The sequence below is a fragment of the Amblyraja radiata genome, chromosome 13 (genome assembly GCF_010909765.2).
Source record: "Amblyraja radiata isolate CabotCenter1 chromosome 13, sAmbRad1.1.pri, whole genome shotgun sequence".
In the NCBI taxonomy this organism is placed as follows: domain Eukaryota; kingdom Metazoa; phylum Chordata; class Chondrichthyes; order Rajiformes; family Rajidae; genus Amblyraja; species Amblyraja radiata.
In genome coordinates this window covers 53781414-53809163 of record NC_045968.1, presented here as the reverse complement: position 1 = coordinate 53809163, position 27750 = coordinate 53781414, and the positions used below count along the sequence as shown (strand labels likewise).

At 43.9% G+C, this 27750-nt stretch overlaps 1 protein-coding gene across 1 annotated transcript in view; it reads left to right on the top strand.

Annotated features, from left to right (window-relative positions):
* Nucleotides 1-27750, top strand: part of LOC116979505 (serine-rich adhesin for platelets-like) — a 1930096-nt gene that overhangs the window by 943663 nt on the left and 958683 nt on the right. The window contains exons 93-102 of the mRNA XM_033031015.1: nt 6779-6904; nt 9794-9919; nt 10011-10136; nt 18996-19121; nt 19484-19609; nt 19701-19826; nt 20173-20298; nt 22537-22662; nt 22968-23093; nt 23442-23567. Coding sequence (XP_032886906.1) covers nt 6779-6904; nt 9794-9919; nt 10011-10136; nt 18996-19121; nt 19484-19609; nt 19701-19826; nt 20173-20298; nt 22537-22662; nt 22968-23093; nt 23442-23567 — 1260 coding nt within the window. The remainder of the gene's footprint in view (nt 1-6778; nt 6905-9793; nt 9920-10010; nt 10137-18995; nt 19122-19483; nt 19610-19700; nt 19827-20172; nt 20299-22536; nt 22663-22967; nt 23094-23441; nt 23568-27750) is intronic.

The following is a 27750-nucleotide window of genomic DNA, read 5'->3' as shown; positions in this document are numbered from 1 at the left end:
GTCTCTGGGATCTCCGTGCTTGCAGTGGGCCTGGGGGTCGGTGTCCCGTTGGTCCTGACGTCTCCGGCCACCCCCCTGGACTGGAGCTGAGACTGGGAACTGTACCGCCCTTGCCCCCTCCCTCTGCAACTGCAAACAACCCCACTCTCCTGCAAGGGCGGTACAGTTCCCGGAGGATGGCAGGTGGCCGGAGACGTCAGGACCAACAGGAACCCGCTCCCCGATGGACCCCTACGACGCCCCGAGCTGCGCCCCGTCATCCGCAACCCAGGTTCCTCTGTAGTAGGAACCAAAGATCTTTGGTTGGAACGGGGCTGGACTGCTGCTGGCTGTGGGTCTGTGGGATCTCCGTGCTTGCAGTGGGCCTGGGGGTCGGTGTCCCGATGAGGGGGCGCAGCTCGGGGAACGGCTTCTGGTGGTCCTGACGTCTCCGGCCAGTTTGCAGTTTTCCTCTGTAGTTGGAGCGGGGCTGGGCTGGGCTGCTGTTGGCTGTGGGTCTCTGGGATCTCCGTGCTTGCGCTTGAAAACGTTCACCGAGGGCGGCCCGCAGAGGTGACAGCGGAACCTCCGGTCAGTCCTCGAAGAAACGGGAACTAAATCCCCATTCATAAAAGAGAAGGTGAGGGTATATTGCGCGGGAAGGTTAATAATTGACAATATGCTGCGGCCTGCCCGCTGAGTTAAAAAGTTCCCACGCAAGACTCACGATACACTGTGTATCGTGAATCTACCGTGGGAACTTTTTAACTCAGCGGGCAGGCCGCAGCATATTGTCAATTATTAACCTTCCCGCGCAATATACCCTCACCTTCTCTTTTATGAATGGGGATTTAGTTCCCGTTTCTTCGAGGACCGACCGGAGGTTCCGCTGTCACCTCTGCGGGCCGCCCTTGGTGAACGTTTTCAAGGACCTTTCTTCAAGGACCCCAAAAATGGCCGCTATTCGGAGGTTTTCGTTATTTGGATCTTCGGATAAAAGGTTGTGCACCTGTAATATATTGACCGTGTTAATGGTGAATCCTAGATAATCCATATTAGTTTCTGGTATCAATTTACACTTAACTACCGTCTGTGTTCCCCTCTGATGGGTACTGTATAGTATGCCTCTTTTAAGTCAATGCTTGTCATATAGAAACCAGCTGATACTAATTCTTTAGCAGTGATAAAGGTATCCATCTTAAAATGAACATATTGAACGAATGTGTTTAGGGTTGAAAGGTCAATGATAATCCTGCAACCCCCATCTTTTTTATTTTTAATAATATGTTTGATACAAATTTTAATTGTTCATGAGTAGTATGCTCAATCACACCTTTTGTATACAATCGTTGTAGCTCCATGTGGGCTTTAGATTGTTCGGTTTTTATAAGGACGAAATGCCTTTCTGGTGTATGTTGTACTGGGGGGTTATTGAAATGAGTAAATTCTATCAGATAACCCTGAATACTGCTTAGAATATACGAGTCTGTAGTGATTTTACACCATTCATAACTGTCGTATTGCAACCTCCCACCCCCCCCGTCGTGGGTCCCTTTTTTATAAAAGAACCCCACCCCGTACCTCCATGGTTACTGGTGGTTGTATTATTTTCTTGTTTTTTTGAAAAAGGGGGGTTCTGTTTTTATTGATTGTGTTCGAGGTTGTACTGGAGGTTGATGCTTCCGCATCTTCCAGGGTGGCCGTCTCTGGCCATACCCTAAAAAAGGCTGCTGTGGGTTGTATTGGTTTCTGGCAGTGCCACTGGTATGAGCCACACTTATCGGTCTTACATGTGGCTGGTACCGTGATCCAAAATAAGCCTTCGTGCTGGCTTTGATGAGCCCCAATGTCTTGGCTTCTTCGTCCAGTTTCTTGACCTGTTTGGACAAGTCTTGCCCAAACAAAAGGGTTGAGGTTTTAACGGCTCTTTGTTTGCAAATTGTTGCGTATATGGGATCCAGTGTCGGCTGAATAGCAGCCTTCCGCATGCTATTCAGCTCATATTGTACATTACAAAACAGAGCTAGTGCGTCTTGGTGGTCTTTAGTTAGCTCTGTTTTGTCCAGGGTGCGGGTGTAGGCTGTGATCCCTGCCGTAAGCCCCTTTAAGGTTTTCTGGATTTTGAGGTCCTGGTTCCTGATGTCCCTCCCCATATGCTTCCAAATGCATTGGTTGACACTGGGGATTTGTAATGCATCACAGTTACCAGGTGGCAGATGTCTGGCCAGTGTCTCTGTGAATATTTGTTGTTGGAGTTGATGGCCAGACATGTAGTTAATACTGGCTGCCATCCTGGAATCCAAGTCTGCCCCTGTTTGACTTGGTTTGTAGTAATCAGCCACCATGTCCAGCAGTGTATGTTTTTCTGCAGATTCAGGATCATGGGAAGCTGTGTGATCAGGGTCTGGCCCATCAGGGTCCTGCCCACTCTCCTCCGAAGAGGTCGAGATTTCAGGGGGTCCCTCACGGGGTACCATTATGGGGCTTGCCTGCCCACTGTGGCTAGTCTCCACATTCATGGGACTGCCACTGCGAAGGAGCTCCTCCAGCAGCTCCTTTAGACGGTCTTTGTGTTGAGCTGCACTTGCTATTTTTGGCTGCTCCCATTCCTGCAGCATTTCAGCAGTGTGCTGCTCTTCTCTGTATCCCCGCTGTTCCCGTCCCCGTTACTCACGGGTGCTGGTTTGCGGGCTTTCCTCGTCCCACCGCTGGCCACACCGGTCCTGACTGTCGGTCCATGTCTGTTCCCGGTCAGCTGTTTCTCCTGGCTGCTCCGTATGCAGCCACTCATAGCGGGGTTGTTCCGTCTCCCGCACCCGTTCAGCCCTGGTCCGATATTGATACGGGCTGGTCGCCCGCTGCTGCTCCAAGTCGGGCTCTTCTAGATGGTGTGTTTTAGTTTGAACTTTGCCTCCCAGCCGGGAAGTAGGTTTCGTCGGTGCCAGAATGATTTCTTGCACAGCTGATTCCTCTACCGAGGCCTCTAGAGCCGACGGCTGCTGTCTCTGCCGTTCATCCACGTTTACAACGCGTTTCTCGGGCAGCTTTTTAGCAGACCGCTACCTTTTTACTCTGTCCATTTTGCTGTGAATAAAAATGCAGAGTCCTTACCTGCCTTTTGCTGGCCCTTTTTTCTTCTCCCGTTACTGGGGGACATCCTCCACCCTTCTGTTGACTCGTGCAATGCGTGTAGCGATATGACACGCATGCGTTGGAAGCGGGTTCTTCACGTAGTCACTCACGTGACTCCGAAGTAAAATGCACATAGTGTCTATAGATAGTTGATACCAAGAACTGGAGAATTGGTAACTCATGCAAATCCCTTCTGCCTCCGTGACTAGAGATGGCATTCGTAATTTTTCATCTTGAGCACTAGCATCAGTTTTGTAATATAACTGAAGATTTAGTGACCAAAACCTACTGGAGCAATGCTGAATATTGTTCCTCCACCATTGTGACACTGGTAGCTTCAGCTGGTAATAGCATAGGTCTGTTAACAATGACCTACATGGCACCTGAGAGGTTACTACTTTGCATGTTGTAAGTTCTGATAATGCAAAGGTCCAATTTGCACAGTTGAAACACAGCTGCTATATTGCCAATTATACTTAATGAATAGAAGGCTGCTTCATAACAACAAGGTTGTTACAGGCTTCAATTGTTTCCAATCTCTTACCCCAGGGCGGAGTCACAGACAAATTAATAATTAAAGGTAAACCCCAATAATCAATAACGCTAGTTGGTATCAACTTGAATTTAACTGGATGGATGAGGAACCTCAATTTCTCAATTATAGTTTGCAGCTGAAACAGTTGATTTTTAGCAAAATACAGCGTTAGAATACCATCCGGATAAGCCAGAATAAGTGGTTTTGAGCTTTTGGCAGTCCAAGCACCGGTTTAATAATTTGGTAAATAACCTGGGAGCTGAAGTTAGCCCATTTTGCAATGCTTTATGTGTTATCATTGTCCCATTCAGATAAATTTCAAATGTCTCCGGTGATCCCTGCGAATGGAAATCAGTTGTTTAACAGTAACAAAATTCCATATTCTGAAAAGTCTCTGTTGCACATACGAGTTAAATCAAAGATGAACCGACATCCTCCACCGTTCACAATGAACAGGCCACACCTGCCATAATTCCGTGCCTACCTCGAACGACAATGACCAAATTCCCGAGCCTGTCTCGGAAGGTAATTCTGGCCATAATACTGAGCCTGCCTTGAAAGACAACTCTGGCCATAATACTGGGCCTGCCTTGAAAGACAGCTCCGCCATAATTCTGAGCCTGCCTCGAAAGACAACTTTGGACATATTTCCGAGCTTGTCTCGGAAGGCAATCCTGGCCATAATACTGAGCCTGCCTCGAAAGACAACTCTGGCCCTAATTCCAAGTCATGCTTGGAACCCTTGTATACTGTGCAAAAATAAACCAATCACATGTTTATCAACGAATCTGAATCTCATGTTATCATTGTCATTTGTACAAAAAACAAGCGTAAATATTACCAACTTGTAAATGGTCCACATACCCCATGTATCGGAAGAACCAGACCCACCTACCTCCCTGGCTACCGGTGGTCTTATGGTAATCCCAAAGGCCCCTGATCTGGGTTCTATTCCCATCCTTGATTGAAGAGTAGGACTGGTGTGTGGATTCCATATTTCCTGAGACCAGCTTGGACATTGGCCTGAAAGACCTCTGCCCAGCTTTCAAGCTGCCACCAGCTTCAGTGAACTGCTTTCTGCCGATGAGGTGTGGGGTGTGTCGTCGCCGAAACAATGAAGCTTTGTTCGTCGTTGGTACCTTGATTAGTCCGACAGCTTTTGCTTCCTCATCCTGTTGGACGAGTCTTACCTGAAGAGAAGCTTCGGCGGCTAGTTTCTTTTCTCCAATGTCACTCCTGATAGCGCTGTTCACTGGCGGCCGTGAGGGGAACTCTGGCCCCTTCCGGGTTTTCTGCCCACGGCAATAACCCTTTCATTTGCGAGTATTTCATGGAGCCATATGCATGTGCTCCAGTATGTTCCACGGACATACTTCGAATTTGAAGTCAGTTACACACTGACCACTCGCACTCCCCTCCACAGAGAGGGAGATTCGTAGGCAGCCCTGAAAACAGGTGCTGCTGCAGACCCCCGACGAGACACGCGGTGATATAGCTCCCTCCTTTGGAGCATATCATTGTGGAGCACCTCTCCATCAGGTGCTCCATGTGGGTTAGAGCGTTCAAAGACGCTACCTATTGAAGGAGGGAATCCTCTCGATCAGGAATCTTCCTGGCCCGACTTGTTTGTGTCAACGGGCCTCCTTTCATCTTGTCTACGCTCCCCTCCTCAGAGAGGGAGATATAATTTTGTGGCTAACCCTCCAAGCGGGTTTGCCTAGGTGCTACCATCACCAGTCTGAAGCCGCTGGCTCCACCGCCAGCGACTCGAAAGGCGAATTCGACCGCCGCCCGCTACCCGCACTTCCGCGGTCTCCGTAGCGGGTTCCCCGCGGTCCCTGGCCGGGATTCCCCGAGGTTGTGACCGGGATTCCCTGCGGTCCATGACTGGGATTCCCCGCGGTCCATAAAGGGTTCCCCGCGGTCCGTCCGGATTTCGCCCCGAAATCCAACAGGAAACCTCTGTAAGGAAAGATTCCTACAAGACAAAACATAAACTGGGAATAATTTTAAAATTTACCTTCATGTTTAAACTTACCGCTGGCAGGAGCAGCTCGCCTGCCAGTCAGTCATCGCGCCATGCACTAAGGCGTAAAGACACGCGTGTGCTCTGGCGGGGTTATTCACGGGATTACTCATATGACTCCGAATTAAAATTCTATGTTTCCTTCATTATTACCTTGTGAAATCAGGACTTGAAACCTGTGCTTTTCAATATTTTGGCCATTTCCCCAATGGCGATATGATCGCAAAGGAATCCTGATGCCAATGTTCTATGTGGCAATGAGTGGCTCTCCTAGACCTGGTTATGTTGGTAAGAGTTAAACCAATATTTTCCCATAAGACATCTCCATTTGTTGTGCTGCCACAATATGATGACAGTCTGCAATCTATTGCAATTCAGAAATTATGTGACAAAGTTGCAGCTGGCAAAGCAAAATACAAAACACCTGTATCAGACGTCATTTGGAGAGACTAGCAATTGCCGACGCTGATCAAGAGATCTGAACTGAAATGATGTCTTCCCATTCACTCCACGAATGTAAACCCACCAATGTGCTCCAACACTTTATTTGACATGACTTCCATTTATTTTGATCCAGACATAGATGAATGTGGAAACAACATCGCAAACTTTCAACCACTTAATATGATTGTTACTACAGCCCGGTCAGAAATAGGTGGCCCCCAAAATGTTTTTGTATCATCCTAATATTGAATTATAATGGTTATCATTTCTTTCTCTGTGAATCTTTAATATTATCATATTTTACTGCAGTATCATAAAAATTTAGGTTAATTATTATTTGTTAAGGAAGTTCAATTCCAACAATTCACATTACTCTCTCCAATCAAAATATGGCCCGGTAAATATTAATAATCATGCAATTTTTTCAAAGATATATAAATCTGAAGACATTCTGATGCTGATGATATTTGAAGTGAAGAGTGACTCTCTCAGCTCATATGTTTTATAATGTCACAGCAATATTTTTACGGAGAGCTTAATTTACTGTGCCACCACCATGCAGTGTCATCCTGCTGTCTTTGTAGAACAGAACATTAAGTGAATGAGTTACTGCTGGCAATGCCACATGCTATGCAAGAACTTGACATGACATTTAATTGCAGATATTAATGAATGTGCAACCAACACCTCAAAGTGTGAACAAATCTGCACCAACACAATCGGAAGCTTCTTGTGCAGTTGCAACACTGGCTTCAAAAGTAACCGAACCAACTCTTCGCTGTGTGATGGTAGGAGACTTCATATTCATTGTTTCTAACAGATGGCAAACAATAATCAGTGTGGCACATAGGTCATGTAGATTTAAACCCCCTTAAACTAAACTATCTTAGCCACCTGTGCAATGTGGCGGTAGCAATCTTTCACAAGATGAGACAAAATATCCAAATCGTGAGCATGTATATTTCATTACACCTTCTATGTTGACTTCAGTTCAACCATCAACACGATAGTTCCAACCAGACTGGCCGAGAAGCTACTGGAATTAGGCCTTAACACCCTCCTGTGTGCCTGGGCCCTCGACTTACCTACCGCCAGGCAGTAGTCAAGATGGGAGGGAATACATCGAAGTCCCTCACCCTGAGCACAGGATCCCCCCAGGGTTTGCATCCTCAGCCCCATATTGTACTCCCTGTACGCACATGACTGTGTGGCTAGGTTCAGCTCCAACTCAATAATCAAGTTTGCTGATGACACTGTGGTGGTGGTGGGCCTGATCTCAGACAACGATGAGAAGGCCTACCGGGAGGAGGTGGCTGATCTGGCACTCTGGTGTCAGGACAACAGCCTACTCTTGAACATCAAAAAAACTAAGGAGCTGATCGTGGACTTTAGGAGGGCACATCATCTGAGGACGTACGCACCATTGAGGATAAATGGGGATACAGTGGATAGGGTGAGCTGTTTTAAATATCTGGGAGTCCACATCGCTGAGGATATGATATGGACATCACACACCGCAGCACTCATGAGTAAGGCAAGGCAATTGAGGAAATTCAGAGTGTCTCCGAGGATCCTCCAGTGCTTCTACTCTGCGGCTGTGGAAAGCATCTTGTCCGGAAATATTACAATCTGGTTTGTGAATTGCTCTGCCCAGGACAAGAAGGTTCTGCAGAGAGTAGTGCGTTCAGCCGAACGCACTATAGGAACTTCACTCGCTCCTCTGTAGGAACTATACATCAGGAGGTGCAACTCCAGAGCCAATAAGATCATGGGAGACCCCTTCCACCCCTGCAATGGACTGTTCTAGCTGCTACGTTCAGGCAAATGCCTCCGTTGCCATGCTGTGAGAATGGAGAGGTTGAGAAGGAGTTTCTTCCTAGAGGCCATTAGGACTGCAAACTCCTATCTCACCAGGGACTAACTTTACTGTACCACTCTACTGCTTTTTTTAAATGGCTGTTTTCTTCCCTTTTTCCTTCCTCGCACAATATTTAATATGTAAAAGACTGTGTGATTCTGTTACATTCTGTTTGTAGTTTGTTTGGTTGTTTGTTTGTTTGTCCGCGAGTATTGCCACTTTTCATTTCACTGCACATCCGTAGGTGTATGTGACGAATAAACTTGACTTGACTCTAAACCAGTTCCATTTAGAAAATAGGTGCAGGAGGAGGCCATTCAGCCCTTCCATTCAGCACCGCCATTCATTGTGATCAAGGCTGATCATCCCTATCCCATTTCCGACACTTCCCTACCATTCCTTGACCTCACCATCTCCATCGCAGGGGACAGACTTCTGACCGACATACACTACAAAGCCACTGACTCACATGGCTATCTGGACTACTCGTCTTCCCACCCTGTCCCCTGTAAAGACTCCATCCCCTACTCCCAATTCCTCCGCCTACGCCGCATCTGCTCTCAGGATGAGACGTTCCACACCAGGGCATCGGAAATGTCCTCGTTCTTCAGGGAACGGGGATTCCTCTCCACCACCATAGATGAGGCTCGCACCAGGGTCTCATCCATACCCCACAACACTGCTCTCTCTCCCCATCCCCGCACTCGCAACAAGGGCAGAGTCCCCCTAGTCCTCACCTTTCACCCCACCAGCCGGCAAATACAACAAATAATCCTCCGCCATTTCCGCCACCTCCAACGTGACCTCACCACTCGCCACATCTTCCCATCGACCCCTATGTCTGCCTTCTGCAAAGACCACTCCCTCTGCAACTCCTTTGTCAATTCTTCCCTTCCCTCCCGTACCACCCCCTCCCCGGGCACTTTCCGTTACAACCGCAAGAAATGCAACACCTGTCCCTTCACCTCCCCCCTCGACTCCATTCAAGGACCCAAGCAGTCGTTCCAGGTGCGACAAAGGTTCACCTGTATCTCCTCCAACCTCATCTACTGCATCCGCTGCTCTAGATGTCAGCTGATTTACATCGGGGAGACTATGCGGAGGTTGGGCGATTGTTTCACCGAACACCTCCGCTCAGTCCGCAATAACCTACCTGAACACCCGGTGGCTCAGCACTTCAACTCCCCATCCCATTCCCAATCCGACCTCTCTGTCCTGGGTCTCCTCCATTGCCAGAGTGAGCAACACCGGAAATTGGAGGAACAGCACCTCAGATTCCGCCTGGGTTGCTTGCGTCTGGATGGCATAAACGTTCTCCCAGTTTTGCTAGCCCTTGCTGTCTCCTCCCCTTCCTTAACCCTCGAGCTGTCTCCTCCCATCCCCCCGCCCTCGGGCTCCTCCTCCTCCCTTTTTCCGTCCTTCTCCCCCCCACCCCCCATCAGTCTGAAGAAGGGTGTCGGCCTGAAACATCGTCTATTTCCTTCGCTCCATAGATACTGCTGCACCCGCTGAGTTTCTCCAGCATTTTTGTGTCCCTTAATAACCCGGGCCTGCCTTCTCCCCACATCCCTTGACTCCATTAGGCCCTAGAGCTCTATCTAACTATTTCTTAAACCCATCCAGTGACTTGGCCTCCACTGCCCTCTGTGGCAGGAAATTCCATAAATTCACGACTTCTCAGCCAGTTCCATTTACTGCATTTGGCCCATTTCCCGGCAAATTTTACAATGCGTGCATCAGTCCAAATGTATTTTTGATGTGGTTATTTTACATGCCTCAACTACATCCTGTGGCAGAGTAACTGAGCTTATTTCTTCAGATATTGATGAATGTGCAATCAACATCTCAAACTGTCAACAAAACTGCACCAACACAGTAGGAGGCTTCCTGTGCAGTTGTTACCCAGGCTTCCGCATCAAATTAACAAACTCTTCACTTTGTGATGGTAGGAAGATTTCAAATACATTATTTCTCAGAGTTGGAGAATAATATTTAATGTGGCAGTTTTTACATGTCACTCATTCTTTTTTCTCCAGACATTGATGAATGTCCAACCAACACCTCGAACTGTCAACAAATCTGCAACAACACAATCGGAAGTTTTGTGTGCAGTTGTGATTCGGGCTTCAGCACCAATGTGACCAACTCTTCCCTTTGTGATGGTAGGTATTTTTGAAACAGATGCTTTCTCAGATTTTCCACTGCTATTTATTGTTGCATTTCAGGCTGCCCAGCATCTTAGATGGCCAAACATAGATTTTAGTCACCTTAAGATACAGCAGACTTATAAAAATCGTTAATGTTTCATACGTTAATTACCTTAAAATAGTGAGATTAAACGAGAACTTACCAGTTTGAAGTTTGATCTTTATTTTGTGAGGAGTTACGATGAGCGATTACGTGAAGAAAGCCATCACCACACATGCGCGTCAATCTTCAAATCACAGATAACAGTAATTGAAGTAACATAGTAAGATTAAAGACGACTGAAACCTCCAGATGACCGAAAATATGAGGGTGGGAGCGGTGGGCACGTAATCGCTCATAGACTAGACTAAAACAAGCTGATGCTGATAAATGAACAGATAATAATAATAGTAACCCCTCTCATCCCGGGGAAACTATAAAATAGAACCTAAATTTTTTTTTTAAATTGGCAAATACCCCTGGTCTGGCAATGGGTTAAAAATAAAATGTTTGGAAATTCGATCATTAGGCCAACCTGCAGTCGGCAGGATGTGGTCCAGAGGACCGAACATAACCCTTGCTGCTGATGAATTAGCAGCCCTGGTGGAGTAAGATTAGAAAATTAGTATCTACTCCTGTATAAGCCAAACCCCGTTTGAACCACCTGAAGATGGTCTGAACTGATACCTTCTTATGAGGTTATTAGTAACTAATAAACATACCTGAAGATTGGCTAATAAACATACCTGAAGATTGGCCGGCTCTATGGTGGATTGAGGAAGCCTGTTTTAGAGAAGTCATTATCTGTTCTGATTCTGCAGCTGCTCTTGAAACTTTAAGAGTAGGGAAATCTAAAACTCGTCCTGACATTCTAAATGAAATCTTAAGTGTGTTTTCTAGAATTGGGTTTGCGTGTAACATCACTATTTGCTGGGTTCCCGGGCATGCTGGGGTGAGGGGGAATGAGCAGCTGGACCTCATAGCAAAGGAGAGTTTAAGAAGAGAAATAGATATCCATGTATCATAGAAACATAGAAACATAGAAAGTAGGTGCGAGAGTAGACCACCAGGTCCGTCGAGCCCGCACCGCCATTCGCTCATGGCTGAACACTAAACAGACACACTTACCCACAAACAGTAGACACAAGACACAGAACACAAGACACTACCCTCCCCTTTATACCGCTATCACCCCTCTCCACCCCAAGAACCTCGTGATCTCCTGGGGGAGGCAAAAAAACGGATAAAAACCCAGGTCCAATTCGGGAAAAAAATCCGGAAAATTCCTCTCCGACCCCAATCCAGGCGATCGACACTTGTCCAGGAGATCACTCAGGTCTTACTATACTAACCATACCTAGGTCCATATCCCTGCCCTCTCCCCGTAGCCCCTTATCCCCTTGGCAGCTAAAAAACCATCTATTTTAGACTTAAATATATTTAACGTTTCTGCTTCCACTGCTCCCTGGGGCAGTGAATTTCATAAATTAACCACCCTCTGGGTGAAGAAGTTCTTCCTCATCTCAGTTTTAAAAGAGCCCCCCCTTATTCTGCAACTATGTCCCCTAGTTCTAGTTTCCCCGATCATTGGGAACATCCTCGGTGCATCCACCCGATCAAGGCCCCTCACGATCTTATATGTTTCAATGAGATCGCCTCTCATTCTTCTAAATTCCAAGGAGTAGAGTTCCAGCCTACTTAACCTTTCCTCATATGTCAATCCCCTCATTGCAGGAATTAATCTTGTAAACCTTCGCTGCACTGCCTCCAGGGCTAGTACATCCTTTCTTAAGTATGGACCCCAGAACTGTACACAGTATTCCAAATGTGGTCTCACTAATACTGTGTACAGCTGCAGCAAGACCTCCGTGTTTTTATACTCAATCCCCCTAGCAATAAAGGCCAAAACTCCATTGGCCTTCCTGATTGCTTGCTGCACCTGCATACTAACTTTTAGTGATTCATGTACTAATACCCCTAGATCCCTTTGCGTTGCATTACAACGCAGCTCCTCCTCATTTAGAAAATAACTTGCCCTATCATTTTTTTTCCCAAAGTGAATGACTTCACATTTATTAGTATTAAATTTCATCTGCCAAGTTGTTGCCCACTCACCTAGCTTATCTATATCCTTTTGCAGACTCTTCCTATCCTCCTCATCCCCTACTTTTCCTCCCATTTTTGTATCGTCCGCAAATTTTGATATATTACACTTGGTTCCCTCCTCCAAATCATTTATATAAATTGTGAACAACTGGGGTCCCAGCACCGACCCTTGCGGAACCCCGCTAGTTACCGGTTGCCATCCCGAGTATGAACCATTTATCCCCACTCTCTGCTTCCTATTTGTTAGCCAATCCTCTACCCATGCTAATATATTACCCCCAATCCCATAATTTTTTATTTTTAGCAACAGTCTCTTATGTGGCACCTTGTCAAAAGCCTTTTGGAAGTCCAAGTATACCACATCCACCGGTTCCCCTTTATCCACCCGGGTTGTTACTTCCTCAAAGAATTCGAGCAGATTCGTTAAACAGGACTTCCCCTTCACAAAACCATGCTGGTTCTGTCCGATGAAGTCATGTTTATCCAAGTGCCCCGTTAGTGTTTCTTTAATAATTGTCTCTAACATTTTACCCACCACCGATGTTAGACTAACCGGTCTATAGTTACCCGCCTTCTGTTTACTTCCTTTTTTAAATATAGGTGTTACATTGGCCATTTTCCAATCCACTGGGACCGTTCCTGCCTCCAGGGAGTTTTGGAAAATTATCACCAATGCATCCACAATCCCCACCGCTATCTCCCTCAAGACCCTTGGATGTAATCCATCAGGCCCAGGGGATTTATCCTCCTTCAGTCTCATTAATTTCCCTAATACCACCTCCTTGGTGATCTTAATAGTATTTAGCTCCTCCATTCCTACCGCCCCCTGTTTATCCAGCGTTGGAATATTTTTTGTGTCTTCTATAGTGAAGACTGATACAAAATACTCGTTTAATGCCTTTGCCATTTCCATGTTCCCCACCAACAACTCTCCAGTCTCACCCTCCAATGGACCAACGTTCACCTTAGCCACCCTTTTTCTTTTTATATAGCTATAAAAACTCTTACTATTAGTTTTTATGTTGTTCGCTAAATTCCTTTCATAGTCTATTTTCCCCGTCTTAATTAATCTCTTAGTTATTTTTTGCTGACCTTTAAATGCTTCCCAATCCTCTACCCTCCCACTATCTCTGGCTACCTTATATGCCCTTGCCTTCAGCCGAATACTATCCTTTATAGTTTTACTGAGCCATGGCTGACTGTTCTTACCCTTACCCCTTTTTTTTCTTCATAGGAATAAATTTTTCTTGAAGGTTATACAGTAGATATAGTACAGTAGATATCATTGGGGAGAGTGGAACTGAGAGAAATAATTGAAGAGGGCTTAACAAAAGAATGGCAGAGAGGATGGGAAATGGAAGTCAGGGGTAGACACTACTTTTCTATACAATCTGAAATTAGGAAAATATGTTTCTGTACATCTCTGTCCCTTAGGGACTCAGTTAAACTGTGTAGATTGAGGTTGGGACACTGTGGGTTAAATTACTATTTGTGCATTGTAGGGAAACATGTTTCTGGCTTGTGTGAATGTGGGAGTAATGAGACAGTTAAGCATGTTTTCCTAGAATGTAAAAAGTACAGGGTAGAAAGAAAAGTATTGTTTGTTGGACTGACAGGACTTGGAGTTGAGGCTTTTTCTGTTTCATCTTTGTTTGGACACAGTGAGAAACATCGACTGATATCCAGGGCTGTTCTTCTATTCCTGCAAGTTACAGGACTGTATGTAAGAATTTAGTTCAAACTTTGACCTGTGGAGGGCAGTAATACGCTTAGCAGCGTCTACACTGCCGGAATCCTACAAGAAGAAGTATAAACATACCTAGTATCAGTATCAGGTGACCCTGACGTAATGTTGTAAATGTGTGACCACACATAACCGAAGGTGCGTGAAGTATGTCATGAGAACTAGCTTGAGACCTGACACCCCTGGGCTGTCCTGCCTAACTAAATCGTAAACATGAAATATTATATTATTAGCAGGTATAACCATCCTGTCCAGTCCCAATTTATACAATGACTGGACCCGTTGCGCTGAGAACAGCACCAATGGGATACCTTATGAGCCCTGAGCCAAAGATAGGTATATAGCTGGAGCCCCCTGGCGAAGCAGTGTCAACACAATGTCAATATCCCATACTCCGTGTACTTGGGTCTGTGGAGAACACGTGCAAAGATATCCTTAATAAACTAGAATCAGAGGGTGAGACCCGACAGAGCTGGGTCCCGCTCGCTGCAGCAAATATGATGAGAAAGCATGTTAAGCACAGTTAATGGGACTATAACGTAATTTATTGTCAAGGGCCCATAGAAAATGAACTCTAAAACGTCAGTGTCCGTGCCGTATTATATGTAACATAGCATTTAAACAGATCACTTCCCACCTCCTGAAGAGGAAATGTACTGCTTTTTTTTGGTGCTATCTCTGCACTCTGCAGTGAGCACCTACATGGATTGGTCTGACAACCCAAGTCGCAGGAGCTGTCTTCTCAGATTCTGTAAGGCAATGAATTGATTAATCATACAGATGTTGGTTCCCCGAGTCCCAGGCTGAACCAGCACGTTTTATGTTTAGAAACCCCATATATGGTTCTACAATAATTCCCAACATTTGCAGGACACCATGGCTACATAGGCCAGTCAGACAGTACGAAAACCCTAAAGCGGGATCTTGCTGTATCATTGCAAGATCCGACTGATGAGGCAAAATGGAGCAACGACACAAAAGAACATTCCTCCCTCGTGTAGCAAGAATGTATCTCTTGCCACTGTGATGCCACATGTCTTACAACCTGGTGAATGAGCCTGGGTGCAGACATATCGATATTTGGTGTTCCATCGAGCCACAATGTCATAAAATACTTAGTGATCCAACATCCATTCTGTGTTGTAATTGATTTACGTGATGATACACCAGTGCCAAATAAAGTTGGGTAAATTATGACAGGATACTTTGACTTCATTGCACCCATGTGACCAACATAAGCCACCACCACAGTGTATCAACCTGGAATTGAGCATGCAGATTATGCATATCCGCACTACAAACCTTTTAACCCATAGTATGCACCTAGTGTCTATAGGTAGTTGATACCAATAACTGAAGAATTGGCAATTCATGCAAATCTCATCCCTGCATAACTAGAGATGGCATTCGTAATTTCCCATCTTTGAGCACTAGCATCAGTCTGAAATACAACTGAAGATTTATTGACCAAAACTACTGGAGCAATGCTGAATATTGTTCATCCACCATTGTGACCCTGGTGGCTTCAGCTGGTAATAGCATAGGTCTGTAACAATGACCTAACTGGCACTTGAGAGATTAGAACTCTGCACTTTGTAAGTTCTGACAATGCAAAGGCCCAATTGCACAGCTGAAACACAGCTGTTATATTGCCAATTACACTTGATGAATAGAAGACTGCTTGATACCAATCTCTTGCCCCAGAGCGGTGTCACAGATAAATAATAGTTAAAGGTACAACCAAAAACAATAGCTGTAGTTGGTATCAACTTAAATTTAACTGGATGGATGAGGAACCTCAATCTCTCAAATGAGTTGCGGCTGAAAAAACAGTTGATTTTAGCAAAACACAGCGTTTAGAATCTCATCCAGATAAGCCATAACAAGTGTTTTTGAGCTCTGAACAGTCCCAGCACCGGTTTAGTAAATTGGTAGATGAGCTGGGAGCTGAAATTAGCCCATTTACAACACATTAACTGTTAACATGCCCCATCCAGTTAAATTCCAAATGACTCCTGGGATCCCTATGAATGGGACTTGAAATAGTATGCATCTTTGAAATCGATGCATGCCATAAAGATCTTAAAGAAATCAGCTTGTTAGACAGTAACGAAATACCATTTACTGAAAATCTAAATCAACTATGAACCGACATCCTCCATCTTTTACAATGAAAAAGAATTATGCCTGCCATAATTCCGTTCCTGCCTTGAATCACAACTCTGGCCAGATTCTCGAGCCTGTCTCGAAAGGTGATCCCCTGACCATAATACTGAGGCTGCCTCGAAAGACAATTCTAACCATAATACTGGGCCTGCCTTGATAGGCTACTCCAGCCATAATTCTGAGCCTGCCTCGAAAGACTACTCTGGCCATAATTCCGAGCTTGTTCCGTAAGGCAATCCTGGCCATAACACTGAGCCTGCCTCGAAAGACAACTCTGGCCCCAAATCCAAGCCAAGCTTGGTACCCTTGTACTGTGCAATAACAACCCAATCTCATACTATCATTATCATTTGTACAAAAATAATTGTAAATATTACCAACTTGTAAATGGTCCACTTACCCCATGTTTCGGAAGAACCAGACCCACCTACCTCCATGGTTACCGGTGGTCTATGGTAAGCCCAACGGCTCCTGATGTGGGTTCTATTCCCGTCCTTGATTGGAGAGTAGGAAGGTAGTGTATTTGGATTCCATTTCCTGAGACCGGCTTGGACATTGGCCTCTGCGCAGCTTTCCACCAGCTTCAGTGAACTGCTTTCTGCCAATGAAGCGTGGGGTGTGTCGTCGCCGATACGATGAAGCTTTGTTCGTTGTTGGTACCTTGATCAGCCCGACAGCTTTAGCTTTCTCATCCAGTTATACCTGTTGAATAAGTCTTACCTGAAGAGAAGATTCGGCGGCTGGTTTCATTTCCTCCAATGTCACCCCTGATAGCGCTGTTCACTGCCGGCACTTGTAGCGTCAGGGGAAACTCTGGCCCCTCCCGGGTTTTCTGCCCACAACAGTAACCATTTCATTTGCGAGCACTTCCTTTGAGCCATATGCATGTGCTCCAGTATGTTCCACGGACATACTTTGAATTTGAAGTCAGTTACACACTGACCACTCGCACTCCCCTCCACAGAGAGGGAGATTCATAAGCAGCCCTGACACAGGTGCTACCGCAGGCCTCTGAGGATACCTGCATCTGGCTCAGTTTAAAACTGGCCTCTTATGCCTCCTAAGAGAGGGAGACATCAAGCAGCCCTGACACAGGTTCCGCTGCCTGCGGGTTCTCCATAATACCCGGGCTCAGATATCTCCCTTCTTTGGAGCATATCTCTTTGGAGCAACATCTCCAATAGGTGCTCCAGATTGGTCAGTTTTCCAAACACACTGCCCATAGAAGGAGGGGAGTCCTCCTGCCCCGACTCATCCAAGTCCAGGGCCCTGACAGACTTTTTAGTGGCTTTTCTCCCCTGCGGGGTAGCCAAGATGCTCACTGCCGGCACCAAGTCTGTAGCCGCTGGCTCTACCATCAGTGACTCGAAAAAGTTGAATTTTGACCGGCTCGCGCTACCCGCACTGACGCGGTATCCATAGCGGGTTCCCCACGGTCCGTGGCTGGGATTCCCTGAAGTCGTGACCGGGATTCCCTGCCGTCCGTGACAGGGGTTCCCCGCGGTCCTAAAGGTTTCCCCGCGGCTCGTCCGGACTTCGCCCCAAATCCAGCAGGCAAGGTCTGCAAGGAGCTTCCTGCAACACAAAACACAAACCCTAGAAATTAAGTTTTAAACTTACCTTTAGGTTTAAACTTACCGCTGGCAGGAGCAGCGCGCCTGCCAGTCATCCGTTGCGCAATGCGGCAGACGTAATGACGCGCTTGCGTAGTTACGGCCTTCTTCACGGAATCACTTATGTGACCCCGAAGGAAAATTCTATGTTTCCGCCATTATTACTTTGTGAAATAAGTAGTTGAAACCTGTGCTTTTCAATATTTTGGCCATTTCCCCAATGGCGATATGATCGCAAAGGAATCCTGATGCCAATGTTCTATGTGGCAATGAGTGGCTGTCCTAGACCTGGTTATGTTGATAAGAGTTAAACCAATATTTTCCCGTAAGACATCTCCTTTGTTGTGCTGCCATAATATGATGACAGTCTGCAATCTATTGCAATTCAGAATATTATGTGACAAAGTTACAGCTGGCAAAGCAAAATACAAAACACCTGTATCAGACGTCATTTGGAGGAAATAGGCAATGTTTCGGGTCGAAACCCTTCTTCAGACTCAATAGGCAACGTTTTGGGCCGAAACCCTTCTGAAGAACGTTTCGGCCCGAAACGTTGCCTATTACCTTCGCTCCATAGATGCTGCTGCACCCGCTGAGTTTCTCCAGTACTTATGTCTATCTTCGATTTTCCAGCATCTGCAGTTCCTTCTTAAACACTTTGTTATTTGACATGACTTTCACTTATTTTGATCCAGACATAGATGAAAGTGGAACCAACATCTTAAAGTTTTAACCATTTCATATGATTGTTACTATAGCCTTGTCAAATCTAGGTGTCCCCACAAATGTATTTGTATCATCCTAATATTGAATCATAATGGTTATCATTTCTTCCTCTGTGAATCTTTTATATTATCGTATTTTACTGCAGTATCATAGAAATTTAGGTTAATTATTATTTGTTGAGGAAGTTCAATTCCGACAATTCACATTACTCTCTCCATTCAAAATATGGCCCGGTAAGTATTAATAATCATGCAATTTTTTCAAAGATATATCAATCTGAAGGCGTTCTGCTGCTGATGATATTTGAAGTGTGGAGTGACCCTCTCAGCTCATATGTTTTATAATGTCACAGCAATAAATTTACGGAGAGCTTAATTTGACACCAATAAGTGTCAATGTAGAACCGAACTCTTAGTGAATGAGTTACTGCTGGCAATGCCACATGCTATGCAAGAACTTGACATGACATTTTATTGCAGATATCGATGAATGTGCAACCAACACCTCAACCTGTCAACAAATCTGCACCAACACAATCGGAAGCTTCTTGTGCAGTTGCAACAACGGCTTCAAAACTAACCGAACCAACTCTTCGCTGTGTGATGGTAAGAGACCTCGTATTCATTGTTTCTAACAGATGATAAACAATATTCAATGTGGCACATGGGTCATGTAGATTTAAACCCCCCTAAACTAAAATATATTAGCCACCTGTGCAATGTGGGGGTAGTAATATTTCCACAATTTCTGAAGATGAGACAAAATATCCAAATCGTGAGCATGTATATTTCATTACACCTTCCATGTTGACCAAGATGCCCCATCTAAGCCAGTTCCCTTTACTGCATTTGGCCCATTTCCCTGCAGATTTTACAATGCATGCATCTGTCCAAATGTCTTTTTGATGCAGTTATTTTACATGCCTCAACTACATCCTGTGGCAGAGTAACTGAGCTTATTTCTTCAGATATTGATGAATGTGCAATCAACATCTCAAACTGTCAACAAAACTGCACCAACACAGTTGGAGGCTTCCTGTGCAGTTGTTACCCAGGCTTCAGCATCAACTTAACAAACTCTTCACTTTGTGATGGTTGGTTGATTTCAAATACATAATTTCTCTGAGTTCGAGAATATTATTTAATGTGGCAGTTTTTACATGTCACTCATTCTTTTACCTCCAGACATTGATGAATGTGCAACCAACACATCGAACTGTCAACAAATCTGCAACAACACAATCGGAAGCTTCCTGTGCACTTGTGATCCGGGCTTCAGCACCAATGTGATCAACTCTTCCCTTTGTGATGGTAGGAACTCTCAAATGCAATGTCTCTCTATGATAGGAAGATTAGATATTGGAAATTAGGGGCCAAATTCAGACATTGCAAAAGAAGGCAATATAACGTTGTGTGTCTCTCCATAACTGTGTTCTCTTTGTAGTTTCATGTAAACTTGATCTTTATCAATGAAAATTCAGATTATTGTTTTCACAAGGGATTAGAAAGTTCATTATGCGTTTGAAGCAAAACAAAATGCTTGCTGTGCTTAGAAGCCAGACTGCATCGTTTCCATTGAAAATACCTGAGTGAGTTTGAAAGCATGTTGGGAAAAGTCAACAATTTGCACCAGGAGTAACTGTGCTTATTTCCTTAGACATCGAAGAATGTGCAACCAACACCTCAGACTGTCAACAAATCTGCACAAACACTATTGGAAGCTTTGTGTGCAGTTGTGACCCAGGCTTCGGCACCAATGTGACCAACTCTTCGCTTTGTGAAGGTAGGATGGATTTAAAACATAGCAACTTTCACCAACTTCTACAGATGCACCATCGAAAGCACTTCATCAGAATGCACCACAGCGTGGTGTGGAAACAGCTCCTAATCTCCTAATTTGAGGAAGGACATTATTGCTATTGAGGGAGTGCAGTGTAGGTCTACCAGTTTAATTCCCGGGATGGCGGAACTGACATATGATGAACGAATGGGTCGACTGGGCTTGTATTTACTGGAATTTAGAAGGATGAGAGAAGATCTTATCTATATAATTAAAAGTCTCATCTTGACCACCTCCTGTTTGCACTATATATTGTTTTAGAAAAACCGCTACCACTTACGGCTGTGATTTTTGGCCATCTTACTCAGAGTCCCCCTCCGCTGCGCAGGACAAAATGATTTTTCACATAGATGAAAAATAAAAGACTTATTAACGTTAAAAAATGTTGATATTCTCTCTCCTGTCATCATGCCATGAAGGCCACGCTATGCAAAAGTGATGTTGGTTTGAAAATGCAAACTTATTGAAAAGTGGTGTTGGTGTTGCCTTATTGAAAAGTGGTGTTGCCTTATTGAAAAGTGGTGTTGCCTTATTGAAAAGTGATGTTGCCTCATTGAAAAGTGGTATGCCTTCTCTATAATTAAAAGTCTAATCTTGACCACTTCCTGTTTGCGCAGTATATTGATTTAGAAAAAACACTACCACGTATGGCTGTGATTTTTGGCCATCTTACTCAGTCCCCCTCCGCTCATCAGGTGCCGAGGATTTTTCCCATCGATGAAAAATAAAAGAGTTATTAGTGTTTAAAAAATGTTAAGATTCTCTCTCCTGTCAATCACGCCATGAAGGCCACATCCCTTCCGGTGGGAGGGTCGGAGGGACTATAAAACCTGGAAGTGTGGGCGTGGCTCAGTCTCTGCAAGATGGGGGAGGGAGAGGTCACAACTCTCTGTCTTTGGTGGCATTGCACCCTGCTTGAAATGGTTTGAAACTGCATCTGAAATTGGTGGCCTTGCACCCTGCTTGAAATGGTATGAAACTGCATTTGAATTTGGTGGCCTCCCGTGTGAAGCTGTTCTCACTTAGACTAGCAGAAACATAAAATTCTTAAAGGATTGGGCAGGCTAGATCAGGGGTCGGCAACCTACGGTCCACGGGCCGGATCCATCCCGTAACCCGAAATCATCTGGCCCGCAGGCGGTTTTTTTCCAAGTAGTTTTCATGACCTGGGAACTGCAGACAGTCCCAGGAGTCGTAGGCAATCTGGGAACTGCAGCTAGACCCGGGGCTCGCAGGCGACCTGGGTGCTACAGCCAGTCCCAGGGTACTCAGGCGACCTGGGAACTACAGCTGGACCAGGGGCACTCAAGTGACCTGGGAACTACAGCCAGTCCCGGGGCTCGCAGGCGACCTGGAGCTGCTGATGATCCCGGGGACGTGAGGGATCTGGGAACTGCAGAAAACTCATTGAAAAACATGTGAAAACTAATGCAAAAAACAACACCAAGTGTCACACTCGTTAGTATGTATTATTAGTAATTTATGTATTGTTAGTATGTATTATTACTAATTACTAATTTAGTTAGAATGTAATATTATTACCTCCATTTATTAACTATGGCGATAGATGGGGCCCGCCATATGCTCACAGACATGGGTCCTGGCCCCTATGAAGAAAAAAGTTGCCGATCCCTGGGCTAGATGCAGGAAAAATAGTCCCGAGGTTGGGGGAGTTCAGAACTAGGGATCACAGTTTAAAAATAAGGGGTAGACCATTTAGGACAGATGAGGAAAAACCTTTTCACCCAGAGAGTTGTGAATCTGTGGAATTATCTGCAACAGAAGGCAGTGGAGGACAATTCACTGGGTGTTTTCAAGTGGGAGTTAGATTTAGCTCTTAGGGCTGAAGGAATTAAGGGATATGGGGAAAAAGCAGGAACGGGGTACAGATTATGGATTATCAGCCGAAGGGCCGAATGGCCTACTCCTGCACCTATTTTTCTATGTTTCTATGACTGGATAGCAAGCAGCAAAATCTTTTCACTATAACTCGGTACACGTAATAACAAACAAAAATTAAACTGAATGGGTACTTTTCATGCAGAAAGAAGTGTAAATGTAGGGACAAATGATTACACCAGTTGAATTTCATATCTTCATTTCAATCTCAAAATATCAGTGATGATGTTTCAGTTAGCAAAGCCCAATTGTTTGACATGTCATTCACTCTTTGTCCTCCAGATATTGATGAGTGTGCAACCAACACCTCAACCTGTCAACAAATCTGCACCAACATAATCGGAAGCTTCACGTGTAGTTGTGATTCAGGCTTCGGCATCAACGTGACCAACTCTTCCCTTTGTGATGGTGACATGTTTCAAACACCTTTTTTCTCAGAGTCAGGAGTAACATTTCCTGATGCAGTTCTTACAGCACTGTATAACTTTGCTGGCCTAAAAGAAGCATTTTACCTTAAAATTGCTGACAGTGGATATAATCTAATGCTGTACCGAATAGATTATTTTCCTGCAGAAAAAAAAGAAAAATAGGGATGAAATATTAAACCTGGAGGATTGCGAATTCCATCTCATGATATAAAGAGACAAAATTTCAATTGACAAAGTCAAATGTCATGAAATTGTTTGATATTTTATTCACTCTTTGTCCTTCAGATATTGATGAATGCACAACCAACACCTCGAACTGTCAACAAAACTGCAACAACACAATTGGAAGCTTCCAGTGCAGTTGTGACCCAGGCTTCAGCACCAATGTGACCAATTCTTCCCTTTGTGATGGTAGGGATTCTCAAATGCAAAGTCTCTCAAAGATGGGAAGATGAAATATTGAAATTAGGGGCCAAATTCAGACATTGCAAAACAAGGCCATAGTATATCCGTGATGTCTCACCATAACTGGGATCTCTTTGTAGTTTCATTTAAATTTGAACTTAAACACTGAAAATTCACAGTATTGTTTTCAAAACAGGATTAGAAAGTTCAATATAATTTGGAAGCAAAATTCTTGCTGATCTTAGAAGCCAGCCTGCATCGCTTACAGTACATTGAAAATACCTCAGCGAGTTGGAAAGCATGTCAGTAAATGTAACCAATTTGCACCAGGATTAACTGACCTTATTTCTGTAGACATCGATGAATGTGCAACCAACACCTCAAACTGTCAACAAATCTGCACCAACACAATCAGAAGCTTTGTGTGCAGTTGTGATTCAGGCTTCAGCACCAATGTGACCAACACTTCACTTTGTGATGGTAAGATGGTTTTTAAATAATAGTTTCTCAAAATTGAGGAATAACATTTGCTGTGGGTGTTCCTATTGCCTCGTAAATCTTTGCTGGTCTAACAAAATCATTTTACCCACCTTAATAATAAATAACATGAACATAATTTCATTTTGTATCTGGCTTTGCTTGAAGCAACGACCAAGACTTCCTTAGAAGGCTTCGGACCTTTGGCATGTCCCTGACAATTCTCATCATATTCTACAGATGTGCCGTAGAAAGCATTTTATCAGGATGCATTATAGCTTTGTTTGGGAACAGCTCCATCCAAGACCGCAAGAAAATGCAGCAAATTGTGGACACAGCCCAGACTCGGCAAGGCCAGCAGCATAATGAAGGACACTAAACATAATTCCCATATCATGTATCTATACATTGTAAGCGTCTCGATTGTAACCAACACGACCAACTCTTCCCTTTGTGCTGGAAGGCATTTTCAAATGCAGATTTTTACTAAATTATGAAATAATATTTTAAATGGCATTTCTTACTGCCCTGTGAAATGTTGGTTCCTAACAATTACATTTCAGTCACCATGGAAAGAATTGATCTCATCCTGGAAAGTTCACTGTCACTTCATCTACTCTGTTTCAGCTCGAAGCGAGTGATTTCATGCAGACCCTGCCACAGTTGCCTAATGTTCATTCAGCCTCAAAAATGATTATTGGTCGTCCTTCAGATTTCTCCCTACATTTACACTTCCTTCTGCAGAGAAAAATGTTTCCCTTAGGTGAAGACACCCAGATAATTAAATGATATCCATGATATCATTTAACCTCTGAACTAACGAAGAAGTGAAAAAAGCGGAGATATATCCCACTACCCTTCCCTACGCCCGCTCACCCGACCCTAACTTGGTTTTTGAATTTGTGTTCAACCATTATGTTGTTGAAGAAATTCAATGAAAGGAGACCATATTTTGGAAAATTGATCTGGTTTGTCAGACAAAACAAGCCTTATTTTTTCTAAATATTGTGTCTTGGTCATTTCTGTGATCCACATCTTCACTGTGGGGACGGTTATCTTTTTCCAGAATTTAAGTTACTTTTTTTCGCAGTTATTAAACCATAGTCAAGGAAGCGTCTTTGGGATATCGTTAACTAAGGGCAGCCCTCTGACATTCCTAATATTATTAATTTTGAATCTGGCTCCAATTGAATTTTGAGTGTTTTAGAAATGATATTGAATATTCCCGTCCAGAGTTTTTGTATTTTTATACAGGATACAAAATAATGAGTTAGGGTGGCTTCTTGGAAGTGAAGAGAGAAGAGAGACAGAGAAGAGAGACAGTAGGGAAGATCTTGTTCAATTTGGTCTTTGAGTAGTATAACCTATGCAATACTTTAAATTGTATCAGGCAATGCCTGGCATTTAAAGAACAGTAGTGTATGTATAGTAGGCTTTCCTCCCATACGGTATATCTTTCGAAATGGGTAAACCCAGCTCGTCCTCCCATGCTCGCCTATAAATCTCAGAGGGTGGGGTGTCAATATTTAGAAGAGTGTTATAAATGTAAGATATCAACTTACTTGTATCGGCATGTCTATTCAAACAATTGCCTAATATATCTGGACCCATAAGAGGACAGTCTTATGTATATGTTTTCACATAATCTCGGATTTGAAGGTATCTAAAAAAATTGTTGGCATTCAAGTGATATTTTCTCCTGTAGTGCTTGAAAAGAAGAGAGGGTCCCCTTCTTATAGAGGTCTCCCACAGTATTGATTCCAAGGTTCTTCCATTGAACAAACACCATATCTAAAGTAGACGGTTTAAACAAGGGATTATTTGCAATAGGAAGAAGGAGAGACATATTTCTCAATTTAAGACTGAATTTTAGCTGTTTCCAGATACGGATAGTACTATGCATTGCTTCAGGTACCACCAAATTAAGCTGTACAGAGGAACACAGAGGAAATAAAACCCGATAAACATGAGCGGAGTGGGCAAGATTCACTGTCTGACACCATGTAATGAGTCGACTGAAACACACATCAAGATACAACACATATTTATTAAATCTACATACAGCAAGGATCTGAAGTCATCACATCTCAGAGCTGCTACTTGTTCTAACTAGCGTAAGCAGGCTCTTGATAACATGACGCACATAATAGGCGGAGTCAGTACTAACAAACACTATAATTGGCTCGTATGAAATAGCCAATCTACAATAACCAATTCTTAATAAATTATCAGTTGTAATAGGTAACGTGACCATAACAGTGTAGGTTGAAGTGTGCAATCAATAGAAAGACCATAGTAGTTTGGTGCTGAGGTAGGGTTGTGGTTATTGTTCTACAGGGTGGATCCAGAGCTTAATTGTTGACAGGAAGAAGCTCTTCTTGAACTAGAACATAAGGATTCTTTGACTCCGTTACCATGATGCAACCATTCAGTATCATTTCTACTGAATACCTATAGAAGTTCGATAGAATATTCTCCAGCATGCTGAATATCTTCAGACAGAGGTTGTAGAGGCTGAAGAAGTAGAGATGCTGATGAGCTTTCTTTGTGCTAAACCCAGGAGAGTCCTTCAGAGATGTGCAGGCACAGAAACTTGAAGCCATTGATTCACTCCACCGCTATTCGCCGATGACGGCAGATCACTGGAATCTCATCTTTCCCTTCTGGAATTCAACAATCGGCATCTTGGTCTTGTAGAAACAAAGACCTGTGGATGTTGGTTAATACACAAACAGATACAACATGTGGGAATAACACAACGGGACAGGCAGCATGCCGGGAAACATGGATAGGTGATGTTTCAGGTTGAGACCCTTCTTCAGAAGAAGTACAGGGTTTTAACACGAAACAACACCTATCCGTGCTCTCCAGAGATGCTGCCTGACCCGTTGAGTTACTCCAGCACTTTGTGTCCTTTTTAGAACCTTAGTCTTGCTAACATTCAGTGCAAAAATATAGTTCTGGCTCCATTCAAGCAGATTGTTGATCTCCTTCCTGTACTCTTGACTCATTGTTACAAATTATATATCCAACAGCGGTGATATCGAAGTAGACTTCAAAATGCTGTGATGCTAAAATATTAATGAAGTGAAGAATGCCACAGAGTAATCTGGTGATGCTTTGCAATGTCAAAGCAATATTTTTGAGAATGACAGCTTTACTCATTGTTTTGCATTTGAAAAGTTATTTTATACAGTCTACAGTATACCATGATATTAAGAGAGAGAGAGATTCAGTTGATTCAATGATATAAATGTGACTGAGGCAGCATTCAGCATGACTCGATGGCGATTATGCCACATGAGGTGTATCATGCCATGAACAAGCTGTCCAACAACAAAGCAAGTGACTTGGATCATATTTCTGCTGAACATCTTAAGTATGTGAGTATGAGGATAGCTCCTCTCCTTGCTATTTGTTTTACTGGCTTTATGATTCATGGCTTGTTACCAGACTCAATGTTGTCTGTCCTGTTAGTGCCGGTCATTAAGGACAAAGCTGGTAAAGTAGGCAGCCTAAATAATTACAGGCCCATAGCTTTAGCCAGCATATTGTCAAAAGTTTTAGAAAGAGTTCTGCTGGATATAATAAATTAGTTTGTTAACTCCACAGATAACCAGTTTGGCTTTAAAGCTAAACATGGCACTGGCATGCATATATGCCCTAAAGGAGAATGTAAACAAATATAGAGGCAAAAACTCTTCAATCCTTATGTGCTTTATTGATGCTTCCAAAGCCTTTGACCGTGTTACTCACAGAAAGCTGTTTGGTAAAATGAGTCAAAGAGGGGTGCCTAAATACATTGTTAGAATTCTGGCCTACTGGTATGCCCACCAGACTATGCAAATAAAATGGGGTAATAGAGTCTCAGCCCCATTTGGTGTTAGCAATGGTGTTAGACAAGGGGGAATTTTGTCCCCAGTCCTTTTTAATCTAAATATTGATGATCTGTCTAAACAATTGAAAGCCTGTAACACTGGGTGCGTGATTGGTAATATTTTAGTGAACCATATTATGTATGCAGATGATCTTGGGGTCTTTAGTCCATCTAGCGCTGGTCTCCAGCAGCTCCTTACTATATGTTCTGTGTATGGTGTGGAACATGACATTAAATATAATGCTAGTAAGAGTGCTGTTATGATCTGTAGAACCAAGGAGGATAAATGTCTAACATTTCCTGATTTTA